Source organism: Ursus arctos, unplaced genomic scaffold (assembly GCF_023065955.2).
Source record: "Ursus arctos isolate Adak ecotype North America unplaced genomic scaffold, UrsArc2.0 scaffold_24, whole genome shotgun sequence".
Classification (NCBI taxonomy): domain Eukaryota; kingdom Metazoa; phylum Chordata; class Mammalia; order Carnivora; family Ursidae; genus Ursus; species Ursus arctos.
This window is the reverse complement of record NW_026622919.1, coordinates 42,588,969-42,616,424: the sequence shown is the minus strand read 5'-3', so window position 1 is coordinate 42,616,424 and position 27,456 is coordinate 42,588,969. Positions and strand designations below refer to the sequence as shown.

At 56.8% G+C, this 27,456-nt stretch overlaps 1 protein-coding gene across 7 annotated transcripts in view; it reads right to left on the bottom strand.

Moving 5' to 3' along the window:
- The window catches only part of ABR (ABR activator of RhoGEF and GTPase), a 174,690-nt gene that overhangs the window by 17,984 nt on the left and 129,250 nt on the right, over positions 1-27,456 (bottom strand). For 6 of the 7 annotated variants that reach the window (XM_026517793.4, XM_057317831.1, XM_026517794.4 and 3 more), the window contains 6 exons: positions 25,020-25,142; positions 24,612-24,687; positions 24,061-24,165; positions 23,104-23,178; positions 20,230-20,327; positions 19,704-19,835 (listed from right to left, as the gene is read on the bottom strand). In XM_026517793.4, the coding sequence (XP_026373578.2) occupies positions 19,704-19,835; positions 20,230-20,327; positions 23,104-23,178; positions 24,061-24,165; positions 24,612-24,687; positions 25,020-25,142 (609 nt within the window). Of the gene's footprint in view, positions 1-3,981; positions 4,439-19,703; positions 19,836-20,229; positions 20,328-23,103; positions 23,179-24,060; positions 24,166-24,611; positions 24,688-25,019; positions 25,143-27,456 lie in introns of those variants that run through there. The other variant, XM_026517797.4, reaches the window with a different exon arrangement.

Sequence of the window (27,456 nt, the reverse complement as noted above, 5' to 3'; positions counted from 1 at the left end):
AGCTTTGGCCTTTCGGAAACCACCTTGGTTGGCAGGCTTAGCTCCCCCTGGTCCAGGGCCATCTAAAGGCTGAGGCACCAAGCCCAGCATGGCTGCCTGGCCAAGCCACCTGTGGACCACAGAGATGCTGGAGAGGGCCAATGCGCTTTTTAACCTCCCCAGGTGCAGGCCAAGTGCACTTAGAGCAGGGGTTCCTGCCTTGGGATCTGTGACCCTATGTAAAACAGCATATCATCTGGGCAATGGGTGGCTCTGGGTCTGCATGGAGGCTCCATTTCCTCCAAAGATTCTCAGAGCTGTGGAGTCCTACTTTGTGGAATCAAACAGGCCCCTTGGGAGTCAGCTTAGTAGAGAAGTAGGGGCACTGGCAGTCAGGAGACCACCCATGTGTTGCTAGGAGTAAGGTCCTCTCCCTCTAGGGAGTGAGCAGATGCTTCGAGAAGGTTCATGGCTGCAGGAATGCAGGGAGGTCGCTCTGCTCCCTCTTCCAATTCTCCAGCCAGCCTGGCCACAGTCCTGGCTCTCACACAGGCCCCGGGGGGAAGAGGCCAGCTGCAGGGGTCTCCAGCCCAAGGGAGAGGCGCTACTGTCCCTTTCCTACAGCTGAGGGATCACTACAGGAGTGTGAGTGGGCGTGTGGACGGTTAAGACACGGACAAGGGTCCCTTCCTCCCAGCAGATAAGGCAGACTGGGGTGGGCAGGGCGAAGGGGCAGGGCAGAGTGTGGACAGCCAGGGCAGGACAGATGTCTACTGCACGAGGTTTCAAGATCTTTCTTGATGCCCTGAACCAGATTATGAAATAAAGTTAATGAGCCCAAGACATATCTATGTCTGATAGCCTAGCACCCTTGTACCCCCAACACCCCATTCACTGGCTGTGTGAGCCTGGGGGGTGTACCCACGGTTTGTGTACCTGATGCTACCTGTTAGGAAGAACGGTCAAGTTCAACGACAGACTCTGGGAGGGCCTAGGAGCTGTCCTGCAGTCGCAGTCAAGATGGCAAAGAAAGGGACCCTCCTGGGCCCTCAGATTCCCCAGCAAGTGGCCCAAAGGGGGCTCCCCATCCTGTCCTTCCTCAGGTAACACCTCTGACTCTCCCCAGAAGTAGAGGGGAGCAAACCCCCTCACAGAGCAGCCTGAGTCACTGTGCTCCAGCAGCAACACTTCCATTCACCTCGCTGGCCTCTAGCTTCTGGACGGAAGTTCTTTCGAGGCAGGGAATTCTCAGCCCCACGTGGCAACCCCTCAAGCAGAGACAAGGTCATCAAGAACTGTCCTCCACTCTCCCCGACTCCTCTGGGCCCTGCCAGTCCAGCCTGAGCCCCCCTTCTCCAGGCACCCCCACCCAAAGGCTTCTGGCTTGGGCTCTGCTGCGCGGGGGTCCTGCTAGCCTCTCTGTGGCTCCCACAAATGACCCCATCACAGGCTCTGGGTACTTCAGGGGGTGGGGGATGGGACTCCTTCAGTCTCTCAAGTGCAACCTCAGGACACAGAAGCAGGTGGGAAGGCAGGAAGAGCAGGCCCTGGGCCTAGTCTCTGTGAGCGCGAGCTGAAGCAGAAAGTTAAAACATAAAAATAAAGGAGCAAATACAGGAAAAGGAAAGTAGAAATGTGTAGCGCCGCGAGCGCTGGCAGAGCCCACAAACCCCGATGCCACGTGTCTCGTCTGCTCAATGCTTGCACAGCAAACCGATGCCAAGTCGGAGGCCGCAGTGAGGCTTCGGCCCCAGAGCTCCCCTTGGGGACAAGAACCACCCCAAACACAGCTCCCTGCGGCCCAAAGGAGAGCCTCTCTGAGCAACTGCAGACTCCTGGGGCCAGGGACCCCAGGTTAACGAGAGGAATCTTCCATTGAAGAGATACTTCAGCCCCAGCAGGGGCTCCCCCGGTGAGTCACCCCCCCCTCCCCCGCAGCCTTCAACAGGGAGTTGGAGGCCACAGGTGTCTTGGCGTCTGCGACAGCAAAACTTCAGGGCAAAGTTGGTGAGAAGTTCATGGGTGACCCCTCCCGCCGGGCTGGGCGGTACCTGGCACCCTTCCCCCACGCCACCTAAGCTGCTGCCTGGTCCCAGCCCCCTGGCTGGCAGGGAGCCTGCAGCACTGAAAAAAAAAACTAGGTTGACGCAGCTGGGGAAAGAAGGGACGTGGGCAGCGGGCCTGGCCCCGCAAGTCCGCCCGCTCGCCCGGCACACGGAGGCGGGCACAGCAGGGTGCATGCACGTGCCAGCACGCAGACCCTTGTATCCGTGACGCTGACATACTGTCACAGCAGGAGCGAGGGGCCGCCGCGCCAGAGCCAGCCTGCAGCTGCCCTGATGCCAGGGGGCTCAGCAGTGAGCACCTGGCCGGCCCGCTGCCCTTGCCCAGAGGGCACCATCAGACTCAGAGAAGCAAGAGACCACCAGAGGTATGGCTGGCTAAAGAATTCCTGAAGTGGATTCTTGGATGTGCCAGTCACAAACGCACAAGGAAAGTCTGGGATTTGGGGGCTTAAACATTGGCCCCTACTTGCCAGGCACCTCCCCAAAGGGACAGGTAAACCTAAAGGCTCCGTTTGCCTGGCGCCGGGCCAGGAACCTGCGGGGTCAGTTTCTCGCCAGCCTTGAGGTTTGGGAATGGACGATGAGCCCTGGGCTGGTGTCTGTTGGCCTCAGCAAGGGCTGGGCAGGGAGGGGGCTGCAGGGAAGGGCCGGCTCCGAGCTGCCGGGCACAGACAGCTGTCTCAGCACAGAAGGGCTCCGGTAGCAGCTGAGGCCAGCAGGGCCCTGCGAGCCCGGTCCCCGGAGATGCTGAAGGTGACTGGGGGCCAGGGCAGGACAGCTCAAGTTGCTGCCATGCCTGGCACTTTTCAGGACTGATGTCATCTCTGGGAGGTCAAGTATGCCCCACTGGCAGGGAGTGAAACCAGACAAGCAGGCAAAGGGCCCAACATCACTTCCTCCTGGCAGGTGCTGGCTGGCACCAAGGACTTGCACGGAGGGTTCCCCCCTCCTCTGAGCTGCAGGATGGCTTGCAAATCTCCATCAGCCCCATGGAGTAGCCAAAGCCTCCCTTGACGGATGGGCATGGCCCCTGCCAGCCAGCACAGGCCCCCTGCGACATCTTGCTTGGGGGGCTAGTTCAGGCTGCAGTTATCAAGCGCTTACTGTGTTCTAGGTGCTGGGTCTGGTTCTTCCTCGGATACCCAATGCCAGGGCCCAAAGCCAGCCCAAGGCAGCCTGCCCAGCTGCAGGACAGTCAACTTCTATCTCCGATTTTCATCCCAAGGTCTGGGGCTGCAGGCAGGACGGCGGTCTGCCCTGGCACACAGCTCAGGCGGAGCTGCCTGCTGGGTCAGGACACTCCTGGCACACTGGTGCCTAGCTGGCACGGGGCCGGCGTTGTCTGGGTGGTCCCCAACAAGGCAGCCCCCTGGAGGCGGTAGCCCCCAGGCTCAGCAGCACCACTACCTCCACATGACCCCCCCTTCCTCCCTGGTGGGGCAGGATACCCGCAACCCCGCACAAATAAGTCTTCCACGGCCAGGGGTGTTGAGGTGCTTCTGCCAGTGCCCCTCCATAAAGGGGCAGCCAGCAATGTCCACTGGGCTTGGGAAGGAGGTTCGGTCAGGGCTGGGCACCCTGGGTGGGGGTGACTGAGACCCAGGAGACCTTTTGCTTAACCACTCGCATTCCTGCCTGTATAGACTCAGAAAGGAGCCGGGCAGTCCTCTCCCACAGGAGACAACCCCCTTTTTCCTGAGACGGGGACAGATGCAGAGAAAGCAGCCGGGGTCAGTGGCGGGGGTGGCAACAGCATTAATCATCAAATTAAAGCCACTTAGAGCAGACCCACACACATACTCGGCCTCTGTCCTAGGACTCCATAATCAGGCAGGAGCTGGAATGGATCTCCAAGGGAGGGTGGGGGAAACAGAGCAGCCCGGCAGTCCCCAGCCCTCCCACCCACTCGGGTCCCCCCCCCCCCCACCGCTAGCACCTTTTGGCGGAGCAGCTTGCTGCGCACGCGGCCCCAGAGCCGGGCGCCTGTGTTGGGGGGCCGCTTGCTCCCCGGCTCCTCCAGCCGATCCAGGCAGCAGCGCTCCAGGGGCTCACACACCGCCTTCAGGCTGCAGTCGGGCTGAGGCAGAACGTCGGTCATGCCGGCGGGGGCCGAGCCCGGCCCGGACTACCACCTGGCCTGCGGGCCGGCTCCGGGACCGGGGACGCGGGAGAGGTTGCGCGCAGCCTGGCCGCCGGGGCTCCGCGGGAGCGGCGAAGACCGAGGGAGCGCGCGGAGTGCTCAGCCCCCAGGCCGGCCCGGACTGTTACTCGAGCCGGGCAGGCAAGCGCATGGTGCGCGGCTCCGCTTTCTCCTCCCGTCCCCGGAGACTGCCTCCCAGAGGAGCGCACCGGTGGCGGCCGCGGGGGCCCTCTCCTCCGCCTGCTGGTCCCGCTAGGCTCGCAGGGACGCCCCAGTGCGTGCGCCACGGACCGCCCGAGACAGCGCGGGGACCCGCCCCCACCGAAGGAAGTGACTCAAAGAAGGCGCTGGAGGCTGCCCCTCCAAAAAACCCAACCTCCGGGTATTAACTCTTGGCAGGCTGGGGCTCCGGCGGGCTCACCTCACCGACCCTCAGCCCAAGTACTAAATAAAGTTTGACAAGCGGCTAAACACAATCCAGTCCTTTCCCCTCTAGATCCCCGGTTAACCCCTTCACCACTAGGCTGCTCCCTGGGGGCCTGCTGTGTCTAAGGGAGGCTTGAGAAGAAGCCAGAAGGGGTCTGCAGGGTCAGGAGCTGCGTTTTGGCCGGCGACATCTGCCCTTGTCCCAGGCAAAGGACCTGCACTGCCCTGGAGTTCTGCTCCCCCTACTCCCAATTCCTGCCCCAACGCACCTCCCCGGATGCCAGTTTGGTGACAGGGCCAGACGCATGTAGAACGGCACTCACAGACCTCCCCTTGGGAACGTAAAGAATAATGAAGATCCCCAGTGGGGCAGCCTTCTGGGCTTCAGTGGGCCGGAAGGAACTGGCCGCTCAGGGCCGTCTCCAGGGACATGAGTGAAAAGCCAAGGATGACACTGGTTACGAATGCCCAGCACGAGGTGCCTCTCACCCAGCCACTTTTGACCTCAGCCCCGTGGACCTCATCAGAAAAGCCCAAACAGGTTTGTGCCACCAGGGGCAGAGGAGATCCACTGGCGAAGGGGCAATCAGCCACGTTGTCTGGGCTGGGTGGCTCAGAAGACAGGGGAGAAAGACCTTGCTCTTGACGCTCAAGTCCAGAGTGAGAAGTGAAGCATCAAGTTAGAGTCTGGTGTCTGGAGAAAAGATGAAGGCCTGAACCCCAGACGGTGAGGGTACACAAACCCCAGAAGCACCCAGGATGTCACATTACGGGTCGTTAGGCTCAGAGTAAGAAGGAAACCAACATTTTCATGGTACCATCCATGAACCAGGTCCCACGCGGAGACCTTTCAGATACCCGATTGCATTTATGCCTCACAACTTCTGTTTTCCAGTTTTGAGTACTTGGGCTCAGGGAGGTAAAGTTCTCGCCTGAGGTCAGGCCCCTGCCGCTGGGGAGTGACGGGCTCTCCCACCGCTGCTGGCGCTCACGCCACCGGGCCGCGCTCAAGTGTGGCTGGTTCTTTAGAGTCAGGAAAAGGCGCCGGCTCTGCACATTTCTTGGCTGACCTCAGGGCAGGTGGGTCAGGGCACAGAACTAGGCCTTGGCATCTGGAATACTCCTGCTGGATCCCCACCAATATGGAGGTCTTGGGGCTTAACATCAGAGACCCTCCGTGTTTTGCTGAGAGAAGGGCAGCTTCACTGCAGAGATAGCGAAGCCTTGATCATAGGAAGAGCCGCCCTTAACGAGCGACGGGTACCATGCTAAATCTCCACACGGATTAACTCAGTGCTCCCCCGACCTTATGAAGGAAGTCCCGGCACCCCATTTTCCACTGAGGAAATGAAGCCGACCGAGAAGTAGAGCGCCCTGCCCAAGGCCATGCCGGGCTGGGCCACAACAGAGGTCTGGCTGACAGCAGCACTGTGATGTCCTGGGACAGCCGGCTCTGGTCCCGCACTCCCCCGGCCTGGCTGGTGGAGGTGGGGTCCTGGGGGACATCCCTTCCATCTGCTGGGCTTTGGGGGTCCCTGCAGGGTGGCTGGGCCAGCTCCATCTTTTCTAGGGCTCCACGCTCCACACCTGCCTCTCCACGGTGCAGACGGGGCTGCCAAGGCTGCACAGAGCCTCCTCGTACCTGAGCCGAAGTTGCCCAAACCAACGGCAGCTAGACAGGCTCGGCCCATCACATCTTGCCCAGTACTCCCTAAGGGGGAGGGAAAAAGACCCACAGAGGCAGGGACACACGTGTGTCCCCTGCCCAGCTGAGGCCTGAGCCACCCTTCCTGACCCGCCCCCCCACCTGTCTCTCCCAGGGCACCAGGTGCTACCTCTGAAGAGAGTCTCCCTCCAGTCCCGTGAGGGGCCAGGCAGCCTCCTCGCCTTGGCTGTCACAAAACCCCTTTCCTCCATGAAGCCTTTGCTTGCTCCTGCAGCCTTCACTTCTCCAACTTGTTCATTTCGTTCAAGAGGCACTGACTGAGGGCCTGGCTATGTGTCCGAACCTGGGTGGGGGCTGAGGAATCGCAGACACGAATCGAAAGCCTGTGCGTCATAAAACTGACAGCCCAAGAGGAGAGCAAGACATAGGCTTAACCACCTCTTAACAGGAAGCAGAAAAGCATTCGTGCACTTGGCACATGGCAAGTGGGCACCTACCATGTGCATACCCAGATGGACAAAGCATCATCTTTGCTCTCAAGAAACCCAGTCTTAAGCCATAAGAACAGCACAAAGTACAATGACAGTTGAGAGAAAGGAGAGAAAATTTCTAGCCAGAGGAACCATGGAAGGCTTCCTGGAGGAGGAGGGCTTGGCATGGGCCTCAAGAGCTGTGGAAAAAGGCCATCCACCCTAGCTTTCTTCTGCACTCCTCTGGCTAACATGTTGTGTAACTGGCTGGTAAGGGGCCATTATAATTGCGGACCATGTCAGTGCGCTTGGCACCACCAGCTGGCTCACTTCAATAGTGGCCCCTTGCTGGCTTTCTAAGGTTCTCTCCCTTCTATCTGGATCACACGCCACAGGGTGCAGATTGGAGGAATGCTTTGCAAGGTGTCCCTCCCCACCCCCACCGGGTGTGTGGGAGAACGAGGGCAGTACAGATCCTGTTCCCAAAGCCCCGTGCTTGTCTGTCTTAGGAACCCCAGGCTCAATACTTGTCTGGGTAAAGCAAGTTCCAATTGGGTGAAAGCTGGCCAACTGGTCTCCATGGTGACATAAGCGCCTTAGCAGATGGGTAGCTGAGTTGGGACGCTCTTCCCTTGAGATGTTCATCTTTCTCTGCCTCCTTGTGGGCTGGGGGCTCTCTCTGGGACAGCACAGATTTGCCTTCTCTTCCCTCAGCCTGACTCACTCCTTCCTGGAATCAATGGTCTAGGAGCAGGCTGCAGTGGGGGGTTGTGCAAGACAAATGTTCTCAGTCAGTTCCTCAAAAGCAGAGGTCTGAATTCTGGTCCCTCCAGCCCACCACGGACCCTTCCGCATCTCTGCTGGATGGGCTAGGCTGGCTGTCATGACCACCCAGAAGGGATCGCATCCCCTCCTCCCTCTGTCCATCCCTTCTGTCCAGCCACACCTGGCAGAACCCGCCTCTGAGGACATGCAACGGCCCTCTGTCTGGATAAACAGAGCCGGGGCGGGAAGGCCCACATGAACAGATGTCGCTGTCTTTGGAATTAAAAGCATTCCTCGTAGACTGTCCTGTCCTCCCTCATTCCTGCTGCCCGCCACCTAGGCTCTCTGCAGAAGGAATGAGAAGGGACATCCCCGGGGAGATGCAGGGCCCTGGGTTCTTACCTAGGGAGGGCTATCTACCTTGGGTGGTGGGACTGGGCACCCAGCCACAGCTGGGGCTGAGGCAAAGTCAGGTTAAAGTGATCAGCAGCCGCATCGCCGAAGGAAAAAAGGTCAACAGGGAATATACGCAGCCTGAGATGTGTGGGCGGGAGAGGCAAGAACTGCCACCAGTGCTGCCTTGGTGACGGTTGGGGGTGGGGACAGCTTCCAGGCAAATCCTCCAGCTTGTGAACACGAGGAGGAAGGTTCTTTCTCAGAACTTTGGGATGCTGCTGCCACTTTCTGGAGTGACCTCCTTTTTCCCACTGGAATGACTTTTGTCTTCTCCCCCAGCCCAGACTGGAACCCTGATTCCCTCTCCCTATCCTCTAGCCAAATGACCCCAGGTCAGGAAAGGGGGTTTCTGTGCAGCCAGCTAGCTAGACCAAGGCCACAGGCACAGCAGGGGACAGCCTGGGAGTGTCCCACCCTGGGACAGCCTGGTGAGAGCCCCAGTCAGCTACCCAGAGTGTCTGGGTGCAGGAGCTGGGAGCCTGAGAGGAGCCTAGGATTGTGCTGAGGATGGGGGCCAGGAGGTCTGCCAAGAAAGCTGCTTCTCAGCCCCACAGCAGCACAGCATGGAGGAGGCCCCACACGAGCACAGCTGGGGGGAAAGGTGGTGGGGGAGAGCAAGGGGGCGTCTGAGGCTGGAGGGCTGCAGAAAGGGAGCTCGCAGTAGTCCCTGCCCAAAGACGGGCACAGGAGTCAGGCTGAGAGAACCTGCAGGGCCAGCAGGGCCGGGAAGTCCAGAGAGATCGGGGCCCTCGTGCAGGCTTTGCCAACTGGTGAGGGAGGGGCATCGCAGGGCACCTGTGAAAAAGGAGGATGGGAGACTCCCCCTAAGATTCCTGGCTCTGTAGTCCCTGCACCCCTAATGCGTGTTCTCACCTCTTCTGTTCCTCATCCTAACCCAAACCTGTGCATTGGAAGGGCAGAGATCTCCAGAGGATGAGAAAGTGAGCCTTTCTGTTCACGCTCTTCTATCTATCCATCCATCCTACCCATATATCTGCTATGTTTGAGGCTTGCTTCAGGCCCAGGGACAGAAACGCTTTGCTCAAAGTTACCGAAGAGCCAACGGCAGAGCTGAGCCTAGATGCTATATTTTCACTTACTGACTCATTCACTCACTTATCACTGAATAGACACCCACCCCCCACGCCAGGCAGGGAAGACCTTGAACGGGTCCCAGTCTAATGGCCACCCCTGTGAGGAGGTAAGAGCAATCGGGCGGGACTCCTTCAGGCAGGCCAGGCCAGAGCTCCCTGGGGCCTGGGTCCAACTCACTGACCAGCTGTGCATGGGGCTGCAGGCTTTCAGCTCTGGAACCCCAGCCTCAAGTCCTGCCCCAAGTGTGGCACGGACCTCCACGTCCTGGGGCCCACGCCAGCCGGCAGCACAGGACAAAGCACGCATCGCTCCCCGCGCAGCCTCATTCTCCACTCTGCCTGGCCACCCTGGACTGGTGTCTTGAGGGTGCTTGGTGGCTCTAGGTAGGCTGGAAGCTGAACTAACCACAGAGCTTGTGCACTGCAGAAGACCTATCCTGATGGCACATCCCCGGCCACCCCTAGTGATTCTCACGGCATACTTGGTCATGGAAACGGCTGGAAAATCCACTTGAGTCTTGGGAACATCTTGCTTATCTAAAACAAAACCCACCCAGGGACAGAGTGGGCAGAGCACACCCACCATATGTCCTTCCATTCCTTCCCCATAAAACTCACGGCCAGACCAACACCCAGACTCCCTTGGCCTCTCCCCTGATCCTTCTCACAGAAAGGAGATGTATGGCCAGGGTCTCCCAGCACAGTGGAAGGGGGAGACATCACAGCCTCAGGCAGGAAGGTTTGAAAATAGGTCAGGGTCCACTGAGCCCCCATGTCTTTCTTCTCCTTCTTTATTATTACCCAACTCTTTTTCCACCCAACTTTGAGCTCCAAGTGAATAAGAGAAAGCTGCTGGGAGCCAGGGAGCCTGGGTGAGAGTCCTGCCTGGTCACCAGAGACTCAGGAGCCACTCTCTCCCTCTGGGCTCAGTTTCCACACCTTCAAAACAGGAACTTGGACCAGACAAATGGTCATCAATGAATTTTTTTTTAAACCAGGGGACACTTTCTTTCCAAATGAAATCTTATGTCAAAGCCTCCCTGCCCCCCAATCAGATAACGCAGAAGAAAGCAGAGGCCCCGGGCTGAAGTTCCCTCCAAGCAATCCCCAAACTCTGCAGGCAGAACCTGGAGCCCCTGAGCCTCCTTCCAGGGGACAGTTCTCATGAGAACTGCTGTTTCTCTTGACCATAGCCACTGGCCCCCTCCCGCCCTCAGGGTGGGGAGATGTGGAGGCCAGGGAGACTAGGGGCTTTTTAAGGAAACTTCCGGGTCAGAGTCCTGGATCTGAAACTCGTGTCTTATCTCTACTTTTCTGTTTTGGGAAAACTGTGGGCCTCTGCTTTGCTGGTGTGAGCTCCCTTCAGAGGCCTTACAATGGGATAATGCTTATCGAGTCATTCAGGCTGGTGCTTTCTGGGTCACCTTGGCCCTGAAGCCAGCACGGCTCAGTGCTTGCCTGTAAGGGTAGGAGCAGGCTGTGCCAGGGCGGTGAGACCCTTGCCGAGGGCCGCCACCGCTCACCCCCCTCGATACCATGGCAGAAGCTGGGCTGCAGTGGCGGGCCATGGTGAGGTCTGCGGCACCCGCAGGGAGGGAGGCTGGCAGAGCCCACGAGAGCTGTCCCCTCACAGCATTCGTATCCACCTCGGTCCTCATTCAGGGATGTCCCTGGTAATTTCTCTACTAAGTCCTTTTCTCAGAGGTTTTAAAAACATCAAAAGTGAGACCACCCTAGGGACCGGGTTTTGGATTTCTAGGGTACAGCTGCAGGCCCCCCCGCAGGGAGCTCAGCACTTACTGAGTCTGTGCAGCAGGCTGGGCAATCACCTCTGCAATCTCGTTTAATATTCACCCGGGCTCGGTTCCAGAGGGAGCACTCAGAGAGGTCACCTGGGGCCACCTTGCTATTAGGCGGTGGAACTGGGATCAAATCAGGCTCTTCCGCCTGAGTCTAGGAGTCCCCCAGAGCTGGAAGAGAGCACCCCTCTTTTGGTTTGTAGAAAAGCTGGGTATTCTCAGGCCCCGAATAAGTCCATCCCCGGGGTCCTCTCTGGATCGGCTTTTCTGCTTGACACCCAGCCCCGAGAGGTGGGCCTAGGGAGTGGGCAGCCAGCCTGCCCCTCAAGATGGCATTTCCAAATGGGGCGGGAGAGCAAGAGGGACACTTGAGCCTTCAGCTGCTTCCTGTCTCCAGAATCCACTGGGCAGGGTCTGCCTCCCCACATCAGGAGCACCTGGGAGACAGGCGGCTGAGCAAGGGTACAAGTGTGGGCAAGTCTTTGGGCAGCAGGGCGGCCCTCTCAAGGGATCCTGCCTCTGGCTTTCCCCCATCATGCTGCCTGCTCTCCAAGTGTAACTGAGGCATCCGGACCTGTCTTGAGGAAGACGAACAGCAACCCCAGCGGTGGGGGGACAAGGCAATGGCTCCAGTCCCAAGGCTCCTGGGAGGAAGTAGTGTCTGAGGCAGGGAGAGGAACAGTCCTGGCACTCACCCTCCCCCGTCCCCACATGCCTCGGGGCTGGCACAGTGGTGATGACAGCGGCAAAGGGAAGACTTCCACGTGGGCCAGCGCTGAGAACAGCAGGCAGCAGGGACAGGAAACGCAGACTGTAGAAGCAGAGTCTTCCCATGGTCATGCACATCAGGCCCGGGATGGGTGCAAGGGAGGAGCCTACCTTCCGGGGGAAAGGCTGGAGAGCCACACCCAGCATGGCCACTGCAGCGTCCTGGGGTGTGTTCTGGGGTAGGCAGCTGCCTAGGGCTGTGAGGTGTCAGGCCAGGGGTTGGGGCTGGGGCGATGGAATGAAAGGGGGAAGCCAGCCCCAAAGCTTTCTCACAGCTGCCCCCACCCCCCTGGTCAAAACCAGGCCATTCCCAGGACCCAGGGGCCCAGCTGTGGACAGTGTGGCCTGAAGGACATTGGGAGAAGGTGTTAAGGACCCACGTGAATGCCCCTCTGTCATCCCACCCAGGGAGGGACCCGGCACCTCCTGGTACCAGCCATGAAGAACTAGAGTAGCCAAGAATTAAAAGTGTTTTTGGGTCAACCAGACCAGTGCCCCAGAGCCCAGGCTCCCAGAGCAATAAAACTGGCACGCTTGACCCTCCAGCAGGGTCAACAGGGACAACAGACCCCTCGGGGACCAGAGAGAGGGATGTGGGCAGGGGGAGCCCTTGACCCCTGCCCTAGCAGGCTCCTGACCCACGCTTACTCTGAATTTCCTCCTGCTCTGCAGAGTAATTGAAACCAGAAACAACTCCAGGCCAACAATGGCCCCTTGTTCCCGGCTCCTCACTCACTTTGTGCTCTGGGCCTGACCACACCATGCCAGGCTGCGAGCTGCACCAACGGAGAAGAGCCCAGAGCTGCTCAAGCCCCAGTTAAGGCAGGGAAATCTCGGCTGGCAGGTGGTGAGGGCCCTAACCTTGACCTCCAGTCTACTCTGAGTTCAGTTCATCAAAGCTGGATCTGACTTCATCAGCATAAGAAAACAGATGTGGCCTCAGCCAGCCTAAGGTCCATACACAGGAGGCCTCTTGCAGGTGACGGCCTTTGGGGGGCGGGGTGCTGCTTGACAAGCTACACCTGGAGTGCCTGCAGGAAGGTGGAGGACAGTGTACCAGGACCTGCCAGTTTGGGCAAAGGGCTGCCATCATTAGATGAGTATGGACTCTGCCAGCCCTGTGCCAAGGGCTTCACGGACTTGCACATTCAAGTTTCATGAGGACCCATTTTATGGTTGAGGAAACTGAGGCTCAGAAAATAAAGTAACTTACTCTGTTCTCCCAACTAATGAAAGGAGAAAGGAGGACTGACCCCCAGATCTGTTTGGCCTCAAAGGCCCATCGACACTGATGAATCAAAATTCTCTTCTGTCTCCTTGACTGCATGGTGAGGTCCTGTTCATTCTTTGTACCCGCAGCATAGCACCCGACACTTAGAGGGGGCTTGGCAAGTAGGAATGCATGAGTAAGCTGGTGACAGGATGAATGTCGCATCATAGCTCCGAATGGTCCATTCCGTTCTTTTGAGCCTCACAATAAGCTGGTGATGAAGGCAGAGTGGGGATACTTATCCCCATTTAACAGATAAAGAAACTGAGGCCCCCAGATCAGAGGACTCAGATGGCGATCTTCTGACCCCCTCTGAACCTCTGACTCCCTCCACATTCAATATCTATAAACCACGACCAAAGGGAAGGCAGATGAGATCTGAGGATATAAGGGCAAGGAGACAGGGATGCCTAACTCGGGGGAGAGAAAGCCAGGAGGCAACTGTTTTAACCAAAAGAGGCTAACAGTGACCAGTTGTGTCTTCCGCTCATGGGGCGCTGCTCTCTGTGAGAGCTGGAGACCGATGTGTAACTGGGTGAGGGTGGGAACCTTGGGTCTGGAGAGAAGGAGGCTATGAAATCTCCATCCTCAAAGACTAGGCTCTTTTTCCCACTTGAAAGGAAGAGAGTCTAGGGTGAACACAACTGAAATGTCCACTGGTGCACGAGCGGATCAGTAAGATGTGGCCTGTGCATACAATGTTACTCAGCCTTAAGCAAGGAAATTCTGACTCCTGCTGCAGCATGGGTGAGCCCTGAAGACATCAGGCCAAGTGAAGTTGCAAAAGGACAAATACTGTAGGATTCTACTTCCATAAGTCCCTGGAACGGAATAGTCAAAATCACAGAAAGTCAAATGGTGGTTGCCCGGGGAATTACAGTGTTTTGATTCCTTGCTTGTTTGTTTGTTTTTTAAGTAAGCTCTATGCCCAAGGTGGGGTTTGAACTCATGACCCCAAAATCAAGAGTTGTGTGCTCTACTGCCAGCCAGGTGCCCCTAGAGAGTTACTGTTTAATGGGTATGGTCAGTTAGGATGATGAGAAAGTTCTGGGAAAAATAAATAAATAAAAGAAAGTAAGTTCTGGAGATGGATGGTGGCGATGGCTGCACAGTAATGTGAATGCATAGTGCCTCCGGATGGTAGACCTAAAAATTATTTAAGTGATAAATTTTATGCTATGTATATTTTACCACAGTTGAAAAAAAAGTAAGGGTCTAGATATTGTCAGATTTGCCAGTCTGGGCTCTGTATCCTAGTCCTGAAGGCAGGGAACTGGCCTTCCTGACCCCCTCCTGAGTGTCATTTATAATAGAGTTGAACCCTTAACAAGCTTCCAAGAAGCCAGGTCAAGACTGTTACAGAAATACCCCCTTTCCCCTTCAGACCTGCGTTCTAAGCTTCAGAAAGGAAGAAGAAGGAGGTGAGGCATCCCATTAGGCCTGAACTTTGCAACTGGGGGTGCAGGGCACCAGGATGGCTGGAGCTTCCTTCCTGGCCTGGGACCCTGCCCCTTCCCATGCCAGGGTCTTGAGCACTCCCAAAGCGAAGCTGCCTCCTACCCTGGGGTGTGTGGGGGGGACAGAGCCGAGGGTGGGGGTTGTCCCCAGGCTTGTGGCTTAACCAGGAACGGTAGGGAGCAGGGGCATGGAGGGGCTCCTCTGGCTAAGGTGGCTTCTAGGTCTCAGACTCCTCTTCAGTCTGGAGTCATTGGCGGGAACTGAGCTGTGGGTCCTCAGGGAGAGCTCTCCCCTCTGGCCCAGCCAGTCAACACAGGCTGGGCCCTGGGAATATGCTAATCAGCCAGTGGGTAGGTCCCAGTTGGGGACAGCACATCTGGAGCCTGGAGCAGCCTGGTTGGAAATAGACTGGGATAAATATATGGGAGTCCCCTGGGGCCAGGGAGCCAAGGCAGACAAAGGGGGGCCTCCTGCTGAGAGGTTCCTGGGCCGGATGGGGGCAGCAAGGAGGAGGCGGGCAGTGGGGGTGGCCTGGATGGAGGATCTGGAGATACTGGCCCCTTAGGGGTGGAGGGGAAAAGACAAAGAGAGGACTCCTGAGCCTAGAAGAGGAGAAACACACCCAGCTGGGGGTGGAGGGGAAACAGAGCTCCACTGAATTTGTAAAGACAAAGGGCAGACCCCTGAGGGTCAGAGACTGACTTCAAGTCTGCCCCTGCCCCACTTGGGCGATTTTCTTTCATTCATTGTCTGGCAGCCAACCCAACATCACCGGGATGGACTCCGGAATTTAGAGCCCTTGCTCAGCCACTGTGGCATGGTGCCACTTACCCTTTCTGGTCTCAGTTTCCCTCTCGACCCAAAACAGGATTGGATTCAATGCCTTCTAGGAGTCCTCTGGCCTAAAATCCTACTGATCCCCTTCATTTCATCAACCACCCTCTTACTCGTGACTCACGATCCCTCCTGCTCAGGGCAGGCGGGCTCCTTAATTTCCTGGGACACTCCCTGCACATTTCCACCTCCTGCATGGCCGTGAAGGCCCTTTCCCCTGAATGCCCACCTGCTCCTTTCTGCTGGTCCAGAGCCGGCCCACCTTGCTAGAATAACACAGAGACTTAAAATGGCAATTGATGTGCTGGCCATTATGTAGAAGTGATTTTTATGAGGTATAAGAAGTGCTTTTGACAATGTAACAAAAAAGGTCATTATAAAAACTACACATGGCCTTAGAAAAAAGGGAGGTTTATGATGCTATTACGTGAAAATAGAAAAAATACAAAATACACACTGTGATTAAAACTATGTAAAATTTCTATGCCTGAAGAAGGGAAAAGGCACAAAATCAAACGGCTGTTTCAGGAGTGGGAGTAGGGTGCTTAGTGATTATGTTTCTAGTCTCTTTACTATAATTGCCATTTTCCTTCTAATGTAAACATTGCATTTGGAATCTAAAAAACCCAGCGCTCTCAAATCCCTCTCCCTCCACCTCCTCCCTGGAGCCTCCCAGGAGCCTCCCTAACTCCAGCCCACGATGATTTTGCCTTCTTCGAATTCCTGCCCCACACTTTTCCATCTTATTCTGTAGGGAACAGTGGCTGACGGGAGAGCACCTGCAGAGGGCAAGGCCTGGGTCTGCTTCCAGTCCCCGCTTCCGGTCCTGGCTCCAGTCCCGGTTCTAGTCCTGCTTCCGGCCCCGCTTCCGGTCCTGGCTCCAGTCCTGCTTCTGGTCCTGGTTCCAGTCTGACTTCTGGTCCCGCTTCCGGTCCTGGCTCCAGTCCCGGTTCTAGTCCTGCTTCCGGCCCTGCTTCCAGTCCTGGTTCCAGTCCTGCTTCTGGTCCTCGTTCCAGTCTGGCTTCTGGTCCCGCTTCCGGTCCTGGCTCCAGTCCTGCTTCTGGTCCTGGTTCCAGTCTGACTTCCGGCCCTGCTTCCGGTCCTGGTTCCAGTCCTGCTTCTGGTCCTGGTTCCAGTCTGACTTCTGGTCCTGCTTCCGGGCCTGGTTCTAGTCCTGCTTTCGGCCCTGGTTCCGGTCCTGATTCCAGTCCTGCTTCTGGTCCTGGTTCCAGTCTGACTTCTGGTCCTGCTTCCTGTCCTGGTTCTAGTCCTGCTTCTGCAGAGCCCTGGCTCTCTCCCCGCGGGCTGCCTGGCCTTGGACAGGTTACTCGTCCCTTCAGTGCCTCAGCTTTCTCACCTAATTGCGATCGCTTTCCTTCCCCATTGGGACCCCCGAGATAACGGCTGTGAGCATGAGCCCAGTGCTGGGCTCCCAGGAAGCTTGCAGGCGTTGTCATCATCAGTACCGACATCAGCATCTTGTGGTCTCTAGTGGGTTGGCATGCCTTGATACGCTTGTCTCATCCTGAAGCCAGGCCCCTATGCCCCTTGGAGCGGCCAGCCCGTGCTGGGTACACGGCAGAGGGATGGCAGGTCTCCCTCCCCTGGCTCCTTCTCATGCATGCCCACTCACTCCGCTTCCCTCCAGGTGCCCTAGAACGTAAGTGTCCCCCCCCCAAGGTAAGAGGACCCCAGACTAAAGAAGGCTCAGGCTCACTTATACCATCAAGTGGGATGCTGGGGTGGAACCTCACCTTGGCTCCTTCTCCAGACCGCTAGCCATGCCAGGGCCCCGTACCCAGGCTGGAAGATTCCCTGGCGGAGGCCTGGGGCATAGAGATACAGCACAGGGGAGAGGGCATGGCTTCTCTGCACACGGTCAGCAGAGGCTGCAGGCCTCAGTGTCCTCATGGGGAGGATATGACTGTCATTTTCCTGGCAGGGCTGTGGCGAGAATCAGAGGAGATCATGTTTGGGAATGGGCCTCCAAGAGCACAAGTGCTGCACACACATGTTGCTGATTAGTGTTGCCATTTGCCTGTCCCTGCATGCTGCCCCCCCACTCCCAGCCTGCTGCTCCAGGTTCCCTGCCCCCACCGCCACATCAGGCAAACCCAGAGAGAGACTCATTCTGGAGCAAACACCTGGAGCTCAGGAAATGGGGTCTCGTGCTGTTCTCTGGATCGGCTGAGTAAGAAGGGGCTTAGACAGGGACAGAGGGGGGCCTTCTTCCCCCTGCCTCTCCTTCAGGCCACCTGAACATTAGCAAGGATGGCCCCACTGAAAGGCCACCTTTTGCTCCATCCTCGGTGCCTGGGAAGGAGAGCAGAACCAAGTGCCAGAGGCTGCTGCCAATTCCCTTCCTTGGACACGTGGCAGAAAGGGAGGTGGGAGCAAGCTGTGGGAACAGACTGTGCGGTGGCTCCGGGGGGCCTGGCCGCATGGGAATGGCTCGGTGCAGCCTTTCCACCCAGCCTGGTCATCTTCAGGGGCTCCAAGGGGCATCACGGGGCAAGCAGACTTCACAAGGCATGGCACACCCCTCTTGGGACACCCTCACCCCTCCCTGACCCACAGGAAGGCGGGCAAGACGGCTCCACAGCTAAGGGCCAAGGGCTGCACTGGGGCTGTGCCCTGAGGAGCTGAGGGCTGGGAGACTCCAAAGTTCTCCAGAGAATGTGGGCTCCGAACCGGCCACTCATAGGCCCAGGTCGGCTGGCAGCGGGAAGGTTTGTGTTTCTTTTAATATCAACTCCCAGGCATTTAACATTCCTCGAAGCTTAAACACAGAAACATTTTCCTTACCAGACTGTGCTTTCTGCTCTGCCAAACATAACCTGGCTTCCTCCCCTTCCCCCAAAGCCTCCATCTGCTCCTGTCTCCAAGATGTAATGATTTATAGTGTGTTTCCCCTGGGGCTTGTGTGGCTGACAGAAACGAGGGGGAGGGAAGCAATGGGGCTGGAAGTCCAGGTGGGGACGGTGCCCTGGGGCCCTGGAATCTGGGTTCTGGAGGGCTCAGGGCCCATGGTGCTCCCTGAGTGGGCTGCCCTGGACAGCCTTCTTAACTCTTCCATTTCATGGCCTTCCATTTCAAGGCCAGGGAGCACGGCAACCACTCACGTTTCTTGGCTGGATATCTCCTGGGGCTGGCCAGGCAGAACCCCTTCCCTGCCTGTCCTTCTGGCCAGCCTAGGAATATGGAGACAGGGCTCCCCGCCTCACCCCTGCAGGAAGTAGGGTCCAGCACTGAATTTATAGCCCTCGCTCTCATCTAAATGATGAAGGACTGGCTTATGGTTGCCTGGCAGCGCCGTCTCCCTGGCGACAGTGCTCAAGAGCTGGTCCCACAGCATCAGGAAGGGACGTGCACAGGAACACGGGGTGACATGAGGCAGATGGCTGGGCCCCCACCGGACGATGCCATTCCCCTGTTCAAACACTCAGGTGAAAGAGGTGGGGGGAGGAGGAGGCCCACATGGGTCCCCGAAGGGCACCACCACCAAGAACACCTAGCCAAAAGCCAGATACCAAACTCCGCAGCCTACACAGGGCACCAGAGAACACACACTTTCTTCAGAAAAGCGCCGTTCAGCTGCACCCCCCCCCCCCACACCAGATCACATCTGGGCAATTGTTAAGAAGCTCAAAACACCGAACACTCATGGACTCAGTCCCAGTGCCAGTTCCCCTTGATTTCAGGTCACAGAATCCACCCCCAATGAGACACTTGTGTTCCCAGCATGAGGCCACACCTGGTGCCAGATGGAGTGTGGATGGCCCTGTGCTGACTGTCATCCCCCCAGACCTACATCCTCTTGGTCGGTAAAGGAACAGTCATCTTCGAACGGGCAGACTGTTCAGGGACACAGGCTGCAAACGAGGGCCTCCAAGCAACACAGCTGAGGCACGAATACTCTTAACCCGAATCAGGACCTGGCTCTATCAATACCCAGAGAACTACCGTAAGTCAATCAGCTCCCGGCATGAGGAAGGCCCAGCCGCCCCAGCAACAAGTCAGAGACCAGCCCCCAGCAAGCCAGCTGGGTCCTAAGCCCTTCCAGTCCAGTGGCAAAGGCTCAAGGCCTCATGACTCCAACGGCAGACATTGCTAATCAAATACAGCATTCATGGATACAGCCTCAGAATCCTTCTGAACACAGTGTTCCTGGGAAAAGCTCCCAGCAGATCAGAGCTGGGATGTGAAAACAAAGGTAGCTGTCACCCCTCCAGTCCGCTGTGCAGGCGAGTGCGTGGTGCACCTGAACCAGGCACAGAGAGGCCGGAGGGAGCGGGCGCACGTGGGCTTCTGCCGCTAGAATAAGACACCAGCTCCAGCAGGAGAGAACCACCACCTTGGGGAACTTTTCTCAAACCAGTTTTGAACCCAAGTCACAAAAGGTCAAGCACCTTAACCAAGAAGACAGGTGACAAGGACTCCTTCCCAGTAGCACCATCCCCTGGCAGTTCCCAGAGGCCTGCCTTGGTGCCCCGGCTGCGTCTGGACCCTCACCTGGATCTGCCCTTTGCCCATGATCTTGTCCACGATCTCGTTGTTGTCCTTGTTGACCTTGGACTTGTCATAGCACTTCTCGTAGCACAGGATCCTCAGGGACTGGGAGCCCTCCAACTCAATCTCAAACTCCTGGGGAAAGACGGTACAACAACCCTGAACCTCCAAGGCTTCCTGGCAGGTGTGGGCCCCACCTTTGCAAGGGTTAGAAGGGGGTGACGAGGGCCCAAGAGAAGCACGTCATAAGGCATGGAGGAACCGTCTCCCTTTCTGGAGCTCCAGAGGCCTCTGAACTGCTGGCGGAGTGGAGTCTGGGCCTGAGCTGAAAACCCCACGTCTAGTCGCAAATAGTATCAGATGCTAAGTGAGCCGGGAGTGCAGGGCAGAGGGACTGGGGAGACAGAATTCATCCAGCCAGCAGGCTTGGCCACCCCCAGTCAACAGCAAGTGAGCACAGGGAGTGGGGTGGGTACACTTGGTGACAAGCTCAGGGGTCCCCGTGGGGATGCCAGCCGCCTCCACTCACCTCATCCCACTTGGGCTCTGTCGTGTCCCGGAACACCCTGGTTTTGGCTTTGCTGACAAAATAGCCAAAGGAGTCCACCTCCAGGGTACAGTACAGATCTGCAGTGGGGACAGGCAGAGACACACCGAGTGAGGCCCGAGGCTCGGGAGCGCAGGAAGGAAAGGGGGATAAATGCCTCTGTCCCCCCGACATCCCTGCAGGACAGCCCTCCGTGTTCCCCTTCTCACAGCCCTATGTGCTCTGGCTCCTTCCCACCTCTCTGCCCTCTTCTTAGCCGGCTCTGCCCCCTCTGCCTCATTCACCGCCCTCCAGTGACCCCGACCTGCCCTGTTGCCCCCACCTGAGGGCCCTTGCACTCCCTCCATCCCTGATCCTTGCCTGGCTGCCTCCTCACCACGGAAGCCTCAGTTTGAGGTGGAAGTCTCTGGAAGGCATTTGGCCTCTGGGTGCTGAAAATCTGGAGTAAACCCCACTCACTGAGACAACCAAAAATGCCCCCCGCGTTCTAAAAGCTTGGTTTATTTTCTTCATAGCACCTGACTTCAACTCAAGTCATCTTTTCTGCCTGTCTCCCCTCGCCACATCCACGCCACACAGGCAGAAGCCTCGTGTTTTTAGCCCCGGTGCACCCGTGGCACCAAGGACAGGGCACACAGTGAGTACCACCTTCCAAGTGCTTCTGGAAACAAAGTGGTAGAGGGCTGGGGAGGGAGGAAGGGGAGCTTTTCCTGGTGTTTCTATCTTGAACCTTGGCCTTTAAGGCTGAAAATCTTCTCCCCTCTACTCTGAGACCCAGTGGACGTGGCCACAGCACTGGGCAGCCACTCCAGGCACTCTGCAAATCCACGCCCTTCCTCTGGGGCTCAGACCCTGACACCCATCCCCCTCCACGGGAGCGGCCACGGTGGTATCCCAGTGGAATGGTGCACTGGAGGTGCTCTGGGGGTATCAGAGCCAATCCTCTGCAGTGTGAATCAAGGGGCAGAGGTCAGAGGGTGGACATTAAAGGGCTTTCTTCAGAAGGGAGAGTGGATGGAGCAGCTCCCGAGTTGTCTCTGGCTAGGCAGGACGCAGACCAGACATAGCTGGGTATCCGGGCAAGCTGGGAGGTGGGCACAGATTAACAGGCAAACAACACCAGAGGCCTTAAGCACCCTGGCCTCTGCCAGATCAGAGAGCAGGTCTGGGTGGTGGAGAGATGGAGGGCATGAGCCATCCCATTTATTGACTTGCGTGTGAGTGAGTACTGTCAGCGTTTAGGGGAAAGTTCATGAGACAGAAGGAGGGCTTTGAGTCTGACTGTCTGGGTTCAAATTCCAGCTCCGTACAAATCACTGGACCTCTCTGCCTTACTGCTTTCATCTGTAAAGCGGGACGAACAATGGTGCCTGCCCGCCAGGCCTGACTGTGCAGATGTAATGAACGTATTAGGACAGAGAGCCATGGCTGAAGATTCATGGGGCCTAAGCCCACTGGGTCATAATGAACACGTGAGTGGTGCCAGAGGCCGGTGGAGGGAGGAGGTGAGGACGATCTGGAGGTCAGGGAAGATTTTGTAGCAGCTCACCTCATGCCTAACCCCCCCGACCCAGTTTGGGAGGCAGACACTGCTCTGGGAGAGGGGGCCACGCCACCTCCCTGGCCCTGCTCCCTGAGCCCCATCCAGGCCAAGGGAGCAGACAGAGAGGGTGAGGCATCTGGGCACGCTGGGCCAGACTCAGGCGTGTGGAACAGCTTTCTAGAACTTACCAACCAGGAATATTCCTGGGCACTGCCCCCTAGAAGGGGACTCTGTGTGTCGGGAGGGTCCAGGAGGCTGCCCCGTGTGCAGGAGCAGCACAGCCTGAGTGGTAAGCAGGGTGGCCCTGGCCACACTGAGAGAAAGGCTGCTTTAACGTGAAAGGTATGGGCTTTGGTACATGGGAGTGACCTCAGGGACCCTGGAGGGATGCCAGGGAGATCAGAGCAGAAAATGCACTGGAAAGGCTCTGAAACAGACCAAGCCATCATCCGCATGCTGGCCACGTTTGAGTTTTCTCCAGCACCTAGTAAGGTACCAGGCACCCAGAAGTAAGGTAGCCCATGAACTTCACAGTAAATGTTTGTTGAATGGCTATTTGCAAGCCAACACCACGTTCTCTGTGTGGTGCAGTGCAGGTAGAGGGGCCCGGGGCAGATCTCACCCTCCAGAAACAAAGAAGAGGGGCTGGGGGCAGGAGGAGAGGGGAGGAGTCAGGAGCCCTGGGTTTCTGATCCTCTGTGATATTCAGTCCCTTTATCTGTCTGTGACTCAGTTTTCTCATCTGGCAAATGGGAAGAAAAAATTCCTATGGGGAAAATTAGATAAAAAAGTGTCGTTGTATCTTGTCGAATGCTAAGAACTGCATGGATTTGGGAGATGGTGAGAAAGAAGGCAGAAGAGAGGATGTGTGTGGCAGTGTGCTGACAGCACAGAACTCAGTCATCTCTGAGGCCGCTCTTCGGTCCCCATTAACAAGTGTTTGCCTTTTATGGAGAAAGAAGCTGAGGCTCTGAGAGGTTAAGAGATTTGCCCAAGGTCACCCAGCTTGTCAATGGCAGATGCGGGGCTAGAGTCCAGGATTTCAGACACCCAGGAGTTGGGGAGGGCTGGGAGGAGGGCAGACCTTGGAGACACAAGGCAGGAATGATCCTCCTGCCAAGAGAAGCTGGTTCCTGCCCGTTGGGGGAGTGCCCACCCACATGTCAGGGCAGCTGGCAGGGCCCCAGCCTGGGCAGACCAGCGCAGACTTGCTGGGCCGTGGGAGGTCCCATGCAATGGATCCATAGGGACTTCCTGTGAACGGATGAACCATGGCTCCCGCTCTTCCTAGGGCTGGGGTCAGGGACACTTACTGGCTGACTGCTTGAACCCCTTGGCAGAGTGGACGATGACATGGAGGAAGCCATAGAGTCCTGGAGACTCGTCGTCTGTAAGAGAGGAAAGCCCCCACCCGGGTAGGGTTTGGCGAGAGGCCAGCTTCAGCCCCTTCTCACCCCAGGCTCGTAGGAAGGCCAAAAGGGTGTGAGACACAGTCTCAGCCTTGGTCTTGCAGCACCACCTGGTGGGCGGAGGAAGAAGTTTCCAGAGCCCACTGCTTCCTGGAATATGAGCTGGTACCCCTTCTCCCACCACTCAGCCTGGAAGGCCAATCCACGCTCCTTCCCTACTGGGCCAGGCATTTCAGACCATTCTCCAGGGCCCTTTTCCTCCGCCTCTGAATCCTGCCTATCCCCTGGCTGTCCTCAGTGTAGCCTTTCAATGTGAAAATTAACTCGGGGCAGGGGCAGATAACCCCACAGGGGAGAGCCCGCCTGCAAAACCCCTTCCCAGCACCCATTAGCAACCAGATTCTACCCATTCTGGATCAGCCCTGAGCACAGCTCTCCCCTGCTCAAACACCTCCCCTAGGCTCCTCAGCTTGAACAAACTCCTTTGCTTGGCATTCCAAGATCTGGTCTCTGGAAACTTCTGGCCTTATTTCTCATACGCTTCCACCTACCCTTGCCTCCTCTACCACCATCATGCACCATGCTTCAGTCTTTTGCTTCCATTATCTGACGACCTCATGAACATATTAACATGACTCCAGTGCATGAGGGTGCCAGATTCTTCCCTCAAGCCACAGGGGGCCGGGAGGAGCTGGGACCATCTGGGAACTCAGTAGAGAACAACTATTCAAGCTCTCTGTGTACCTGGCAACTGAGTTGTTACAACCATGTGTCTGGCTAGGTCCTCATGGAACGCTCTAGCAATGCCCTGGGGCTTGGACCTGCTGATTAGGCAAGCTTGGGTTGGGTTCCAGATCTTACCGTCTTTATTGCTGGTGACGGGAATGTTGTGTACAGTCCTGAGTTTGAAACAGGATCCCGTGAGCACTTGGAGTTCCACAGAGCTCAGGACAAAGGCCTGGAGATCTGTAGGAGCGGCCGAGAGAGGACACCGTCATCACAGGTCCGCTAGGACCAGCGGCTCTTCTCTGGGGGCTACTGCAGGAAAAAAGCTTAGCTCTAGGGGCAGAGGTGGTCACTGGAAGCGAGGGAAAGACTTGTAGGGACATGGAGACAGTCACAGGTGGCTTGCAACTGTTTTATGTGCAATAGCGAGAGCAAGAGAAAGAGAGACAGACAAGCCCGGGCTCTGGGCCCTACCGCTAATTTACTCTGTGCCATAAGCAAATCACTTAAATTCTTTGGGCATCAAGTGATCAGTAGTATCAATTAAGTGCCACCTGTCCTGGCACCTTACAGAGTGACCGTGAGGGCCGAAGAGGAGACCGTGGACATGAAAGTGCATGGAAACTCAAGAGGCCACTCTTGCCCTAGACACCCTTGGAGCAGGGTGGGGTGGGGCGGGACTTTACCCTTCTTCTGTAGCTTCTGAATGGCTTCTCTCCACTCTGACCTCTCATAGTCCGAGGACAGCAGGAACAGGTAGCTCTGAAGAGAGATGAGAATTCAGTGGGGGCAACCAGGTGGCCAAGCATATTCCTGACTCCTTGTCACCCAGGCACCCCCAGGCTTGGCAAAGGTGGGAGCTGGGGAGAGCCTCCTTTCCTGGAAGCCCAGCCACGGGAGGGGCAGTACTGGGGATGGCCAGCAGGGGGCACTGGCTCCACACCCCAGGGAGAGGGAGTCCTGGGCAGGAGCTGGGGCAGCATCCTTGGGGATTGGGCCTGAGTCCCTGATTCCCACATGGCACAGACCCGAGCCCTAAAGAATGGGCAGCCCCAGAATGAGGAAACTCTGTCCCATCACCACCCCTTCCTGACCTTTCCATTCCGATTGTGGATCCGAAACGGGATCGTGGGGGAGTTGAGCAGCAGCAAGAACTCATTCTCAAACATCTTCTTTTTCAGGCGCTCGATGGCCCGGCTCTGTCCTTTGTTGGCTTTCTGTGGGGGCCAGAGGGTACAGATGGCGTCCCTCACACACTCCACTCCTCCCTCGGCAGCTCTAAGCACAGCACTTCCTTGTGCATTCATCGTGTCTTTTTCTTTTTTATATTTTATGATGCTCTGACGTCTTGGGGGTGCCTAGCTGGCCAGGGAGAAAGCTACCCCTCCCAGGGCAAGCTGAGCCCTAAGACGGTAAAGGACTCCTCTATGTACATACCTCCCATATACAAACCAACCAGCCCTGAGTTCATACCCCCATTCACCAAGCCAATATTCCTCTGCCCTAGGTAACCCAGGGCCAGGTAGCAGACAGTGAGAGACCACCCTATAGCCCAGAGCCTGCTATCATTTCTCAAACTCCCAGTCCTACGCAGTTGCCCCTGCCCTGCCTTCCTTTCCTACGGAAAATACAACACAGGCTGCGAGCCATGCTTTTCCCCTGTGCCTTTGGCATCCTGCCTAAACCCGGTGCTTCCCCCGTGGCCCTAGGTAGGGTGATGCACCCCTTCCTCTTGGAAACTGGAAGTAATAAGAATCTTCCTTCAGTGCCGTTAGCCTAATGGGGTCAACACTCAGTCACTTCGATAGATCAGATCCTGGGTACCAGCAAAATACCCTGCTTAAAAATCTCAGGCGCCTTTCAGCAAAAAGCCCTCACTGCTGGCCTGGCACACGGGGCCCCCGAAGGCCGGGGCTGGCCTCCGCGCCCAGCCGAGTGGCCTCCACGCCCCACCCCGCACCCTGCACCTCGGCCACACCGTGTTCCTCCCCGTTCTGCACGAAGCCCTCATGTCTCAGCCCGGGCGCCCTTCTCTAACGTTTCAAGTTTACTTTTTGTGAAGCATCTCTTCCCTTTTAGTAACTGCTATTATCCTTCAAGTTTCAGTTCCAGCGCCAACTTCAAGCTCCTCGGTTAGAATTCATCTGTACCGCATTTTTTTTTACCCACTAGACTAGCAAAATGGTAACAAGTGCTCACAGCCAGTGTTGTGACAGTGTGTGTTGAGAGTGACTCTCTCATGCTAAGGGGGGGGGGGGGGGAGAGCATAATCGGAAACAACCTTTCCAGAGGTAAATCTGGCAATTAGAGCAAGCCCTCTGGCCCAGCCCTGCAATTTGTAGGGAAGCTACCAGAGAGAAACAGGAGCGCAATCAGGTTTAGTGCAGTCTTGCCTGTTAAGGGTAAAGAACCAGAAACCATCTAAATATCTCGTACGTCACTGCGCGGTGAAGCGACAGAAGAGGGTGCAGCTGTTAAAAGGAATCTGATAGATCCAAAGAGCTCTCAAATGCACCATTAAGTGAAAAGCTTAAGTTGCAAAATGGCACATAAAGTCTAGTCTCATTAAAAACAAACAAACATACACACCGGTATAAGCATAGAAGAGTCTAGAAGAATACACCTCAGACTGTTAACACTGGGGGGTGGGTGATAATCTGTTACACTCTGTATGCTTCAGTATTGTATTTCTTGTGATAACAAGCCAGTGTTAGGTTGGGGGAACAAAAATAAGTTTTAACAAAGTATTATTAAAAGAATCAATCACTGCTTCTTCTGTGACTCAGAGAACAATGTGCCTCCCCAGCGACTCTCCTCACATCGTGTCACATACTGAGGTCAGTCACAGTAGGAGGTGCTGGCACACCCCTGCAGCGAGCTGCCAGCGGAGCTCAGGAAGTGTGGATTCCACCGAGCAGAAGGCCATGTCTGCGCACCTGGGGTGGGAGGGAGGGGACGAAGTCCACCAGCAACCGGGACAGGGAGGAACAGGCCGGCAGGATGCCCTGGGCGGGGCTGAGGGGCAGTGCTACCGGGGGAGACAGGCTCCCCCGAGGCAGGGTGGGGTGTGACCAGTCAGGAGGAGGACACCTGCGCCCCTCTGGGCAGGTGTGCCCCCAGGGAGACCGTCGGTCCTCAGTCATCCCCCTGCTCCAGACACCCCCGGGGTCATGACTGTGGTCTTCCTCTCCTTCAAAGATGGATGTCTAAGCTGAAAGGGTTCTTAGAAGCCACCTGGTCATGGATTCCTCGACACGTGTTTACAAAGCACCTACTATGTGCCGAGTCTGGGGGGCATTGAACTGAAGAAAACCACACCCGTGCTAGAGTTCAAATTCAAGTGGGAAAAAGAGAAAGCGGCCTATGCAATTATAATTCAGGACCAATAACTCAAAAGAAAGAGGCAGACCCCAGGACCAGAAAGCGGGGCACCCGACCCAGACAAAGTGGATACACAGCAGGGAAGGCTCCCGGGGAGGGGAGGCCGAAGCTGAACTGACAGGTGGGAAAGGGAAACTAGGCTAAAGAACC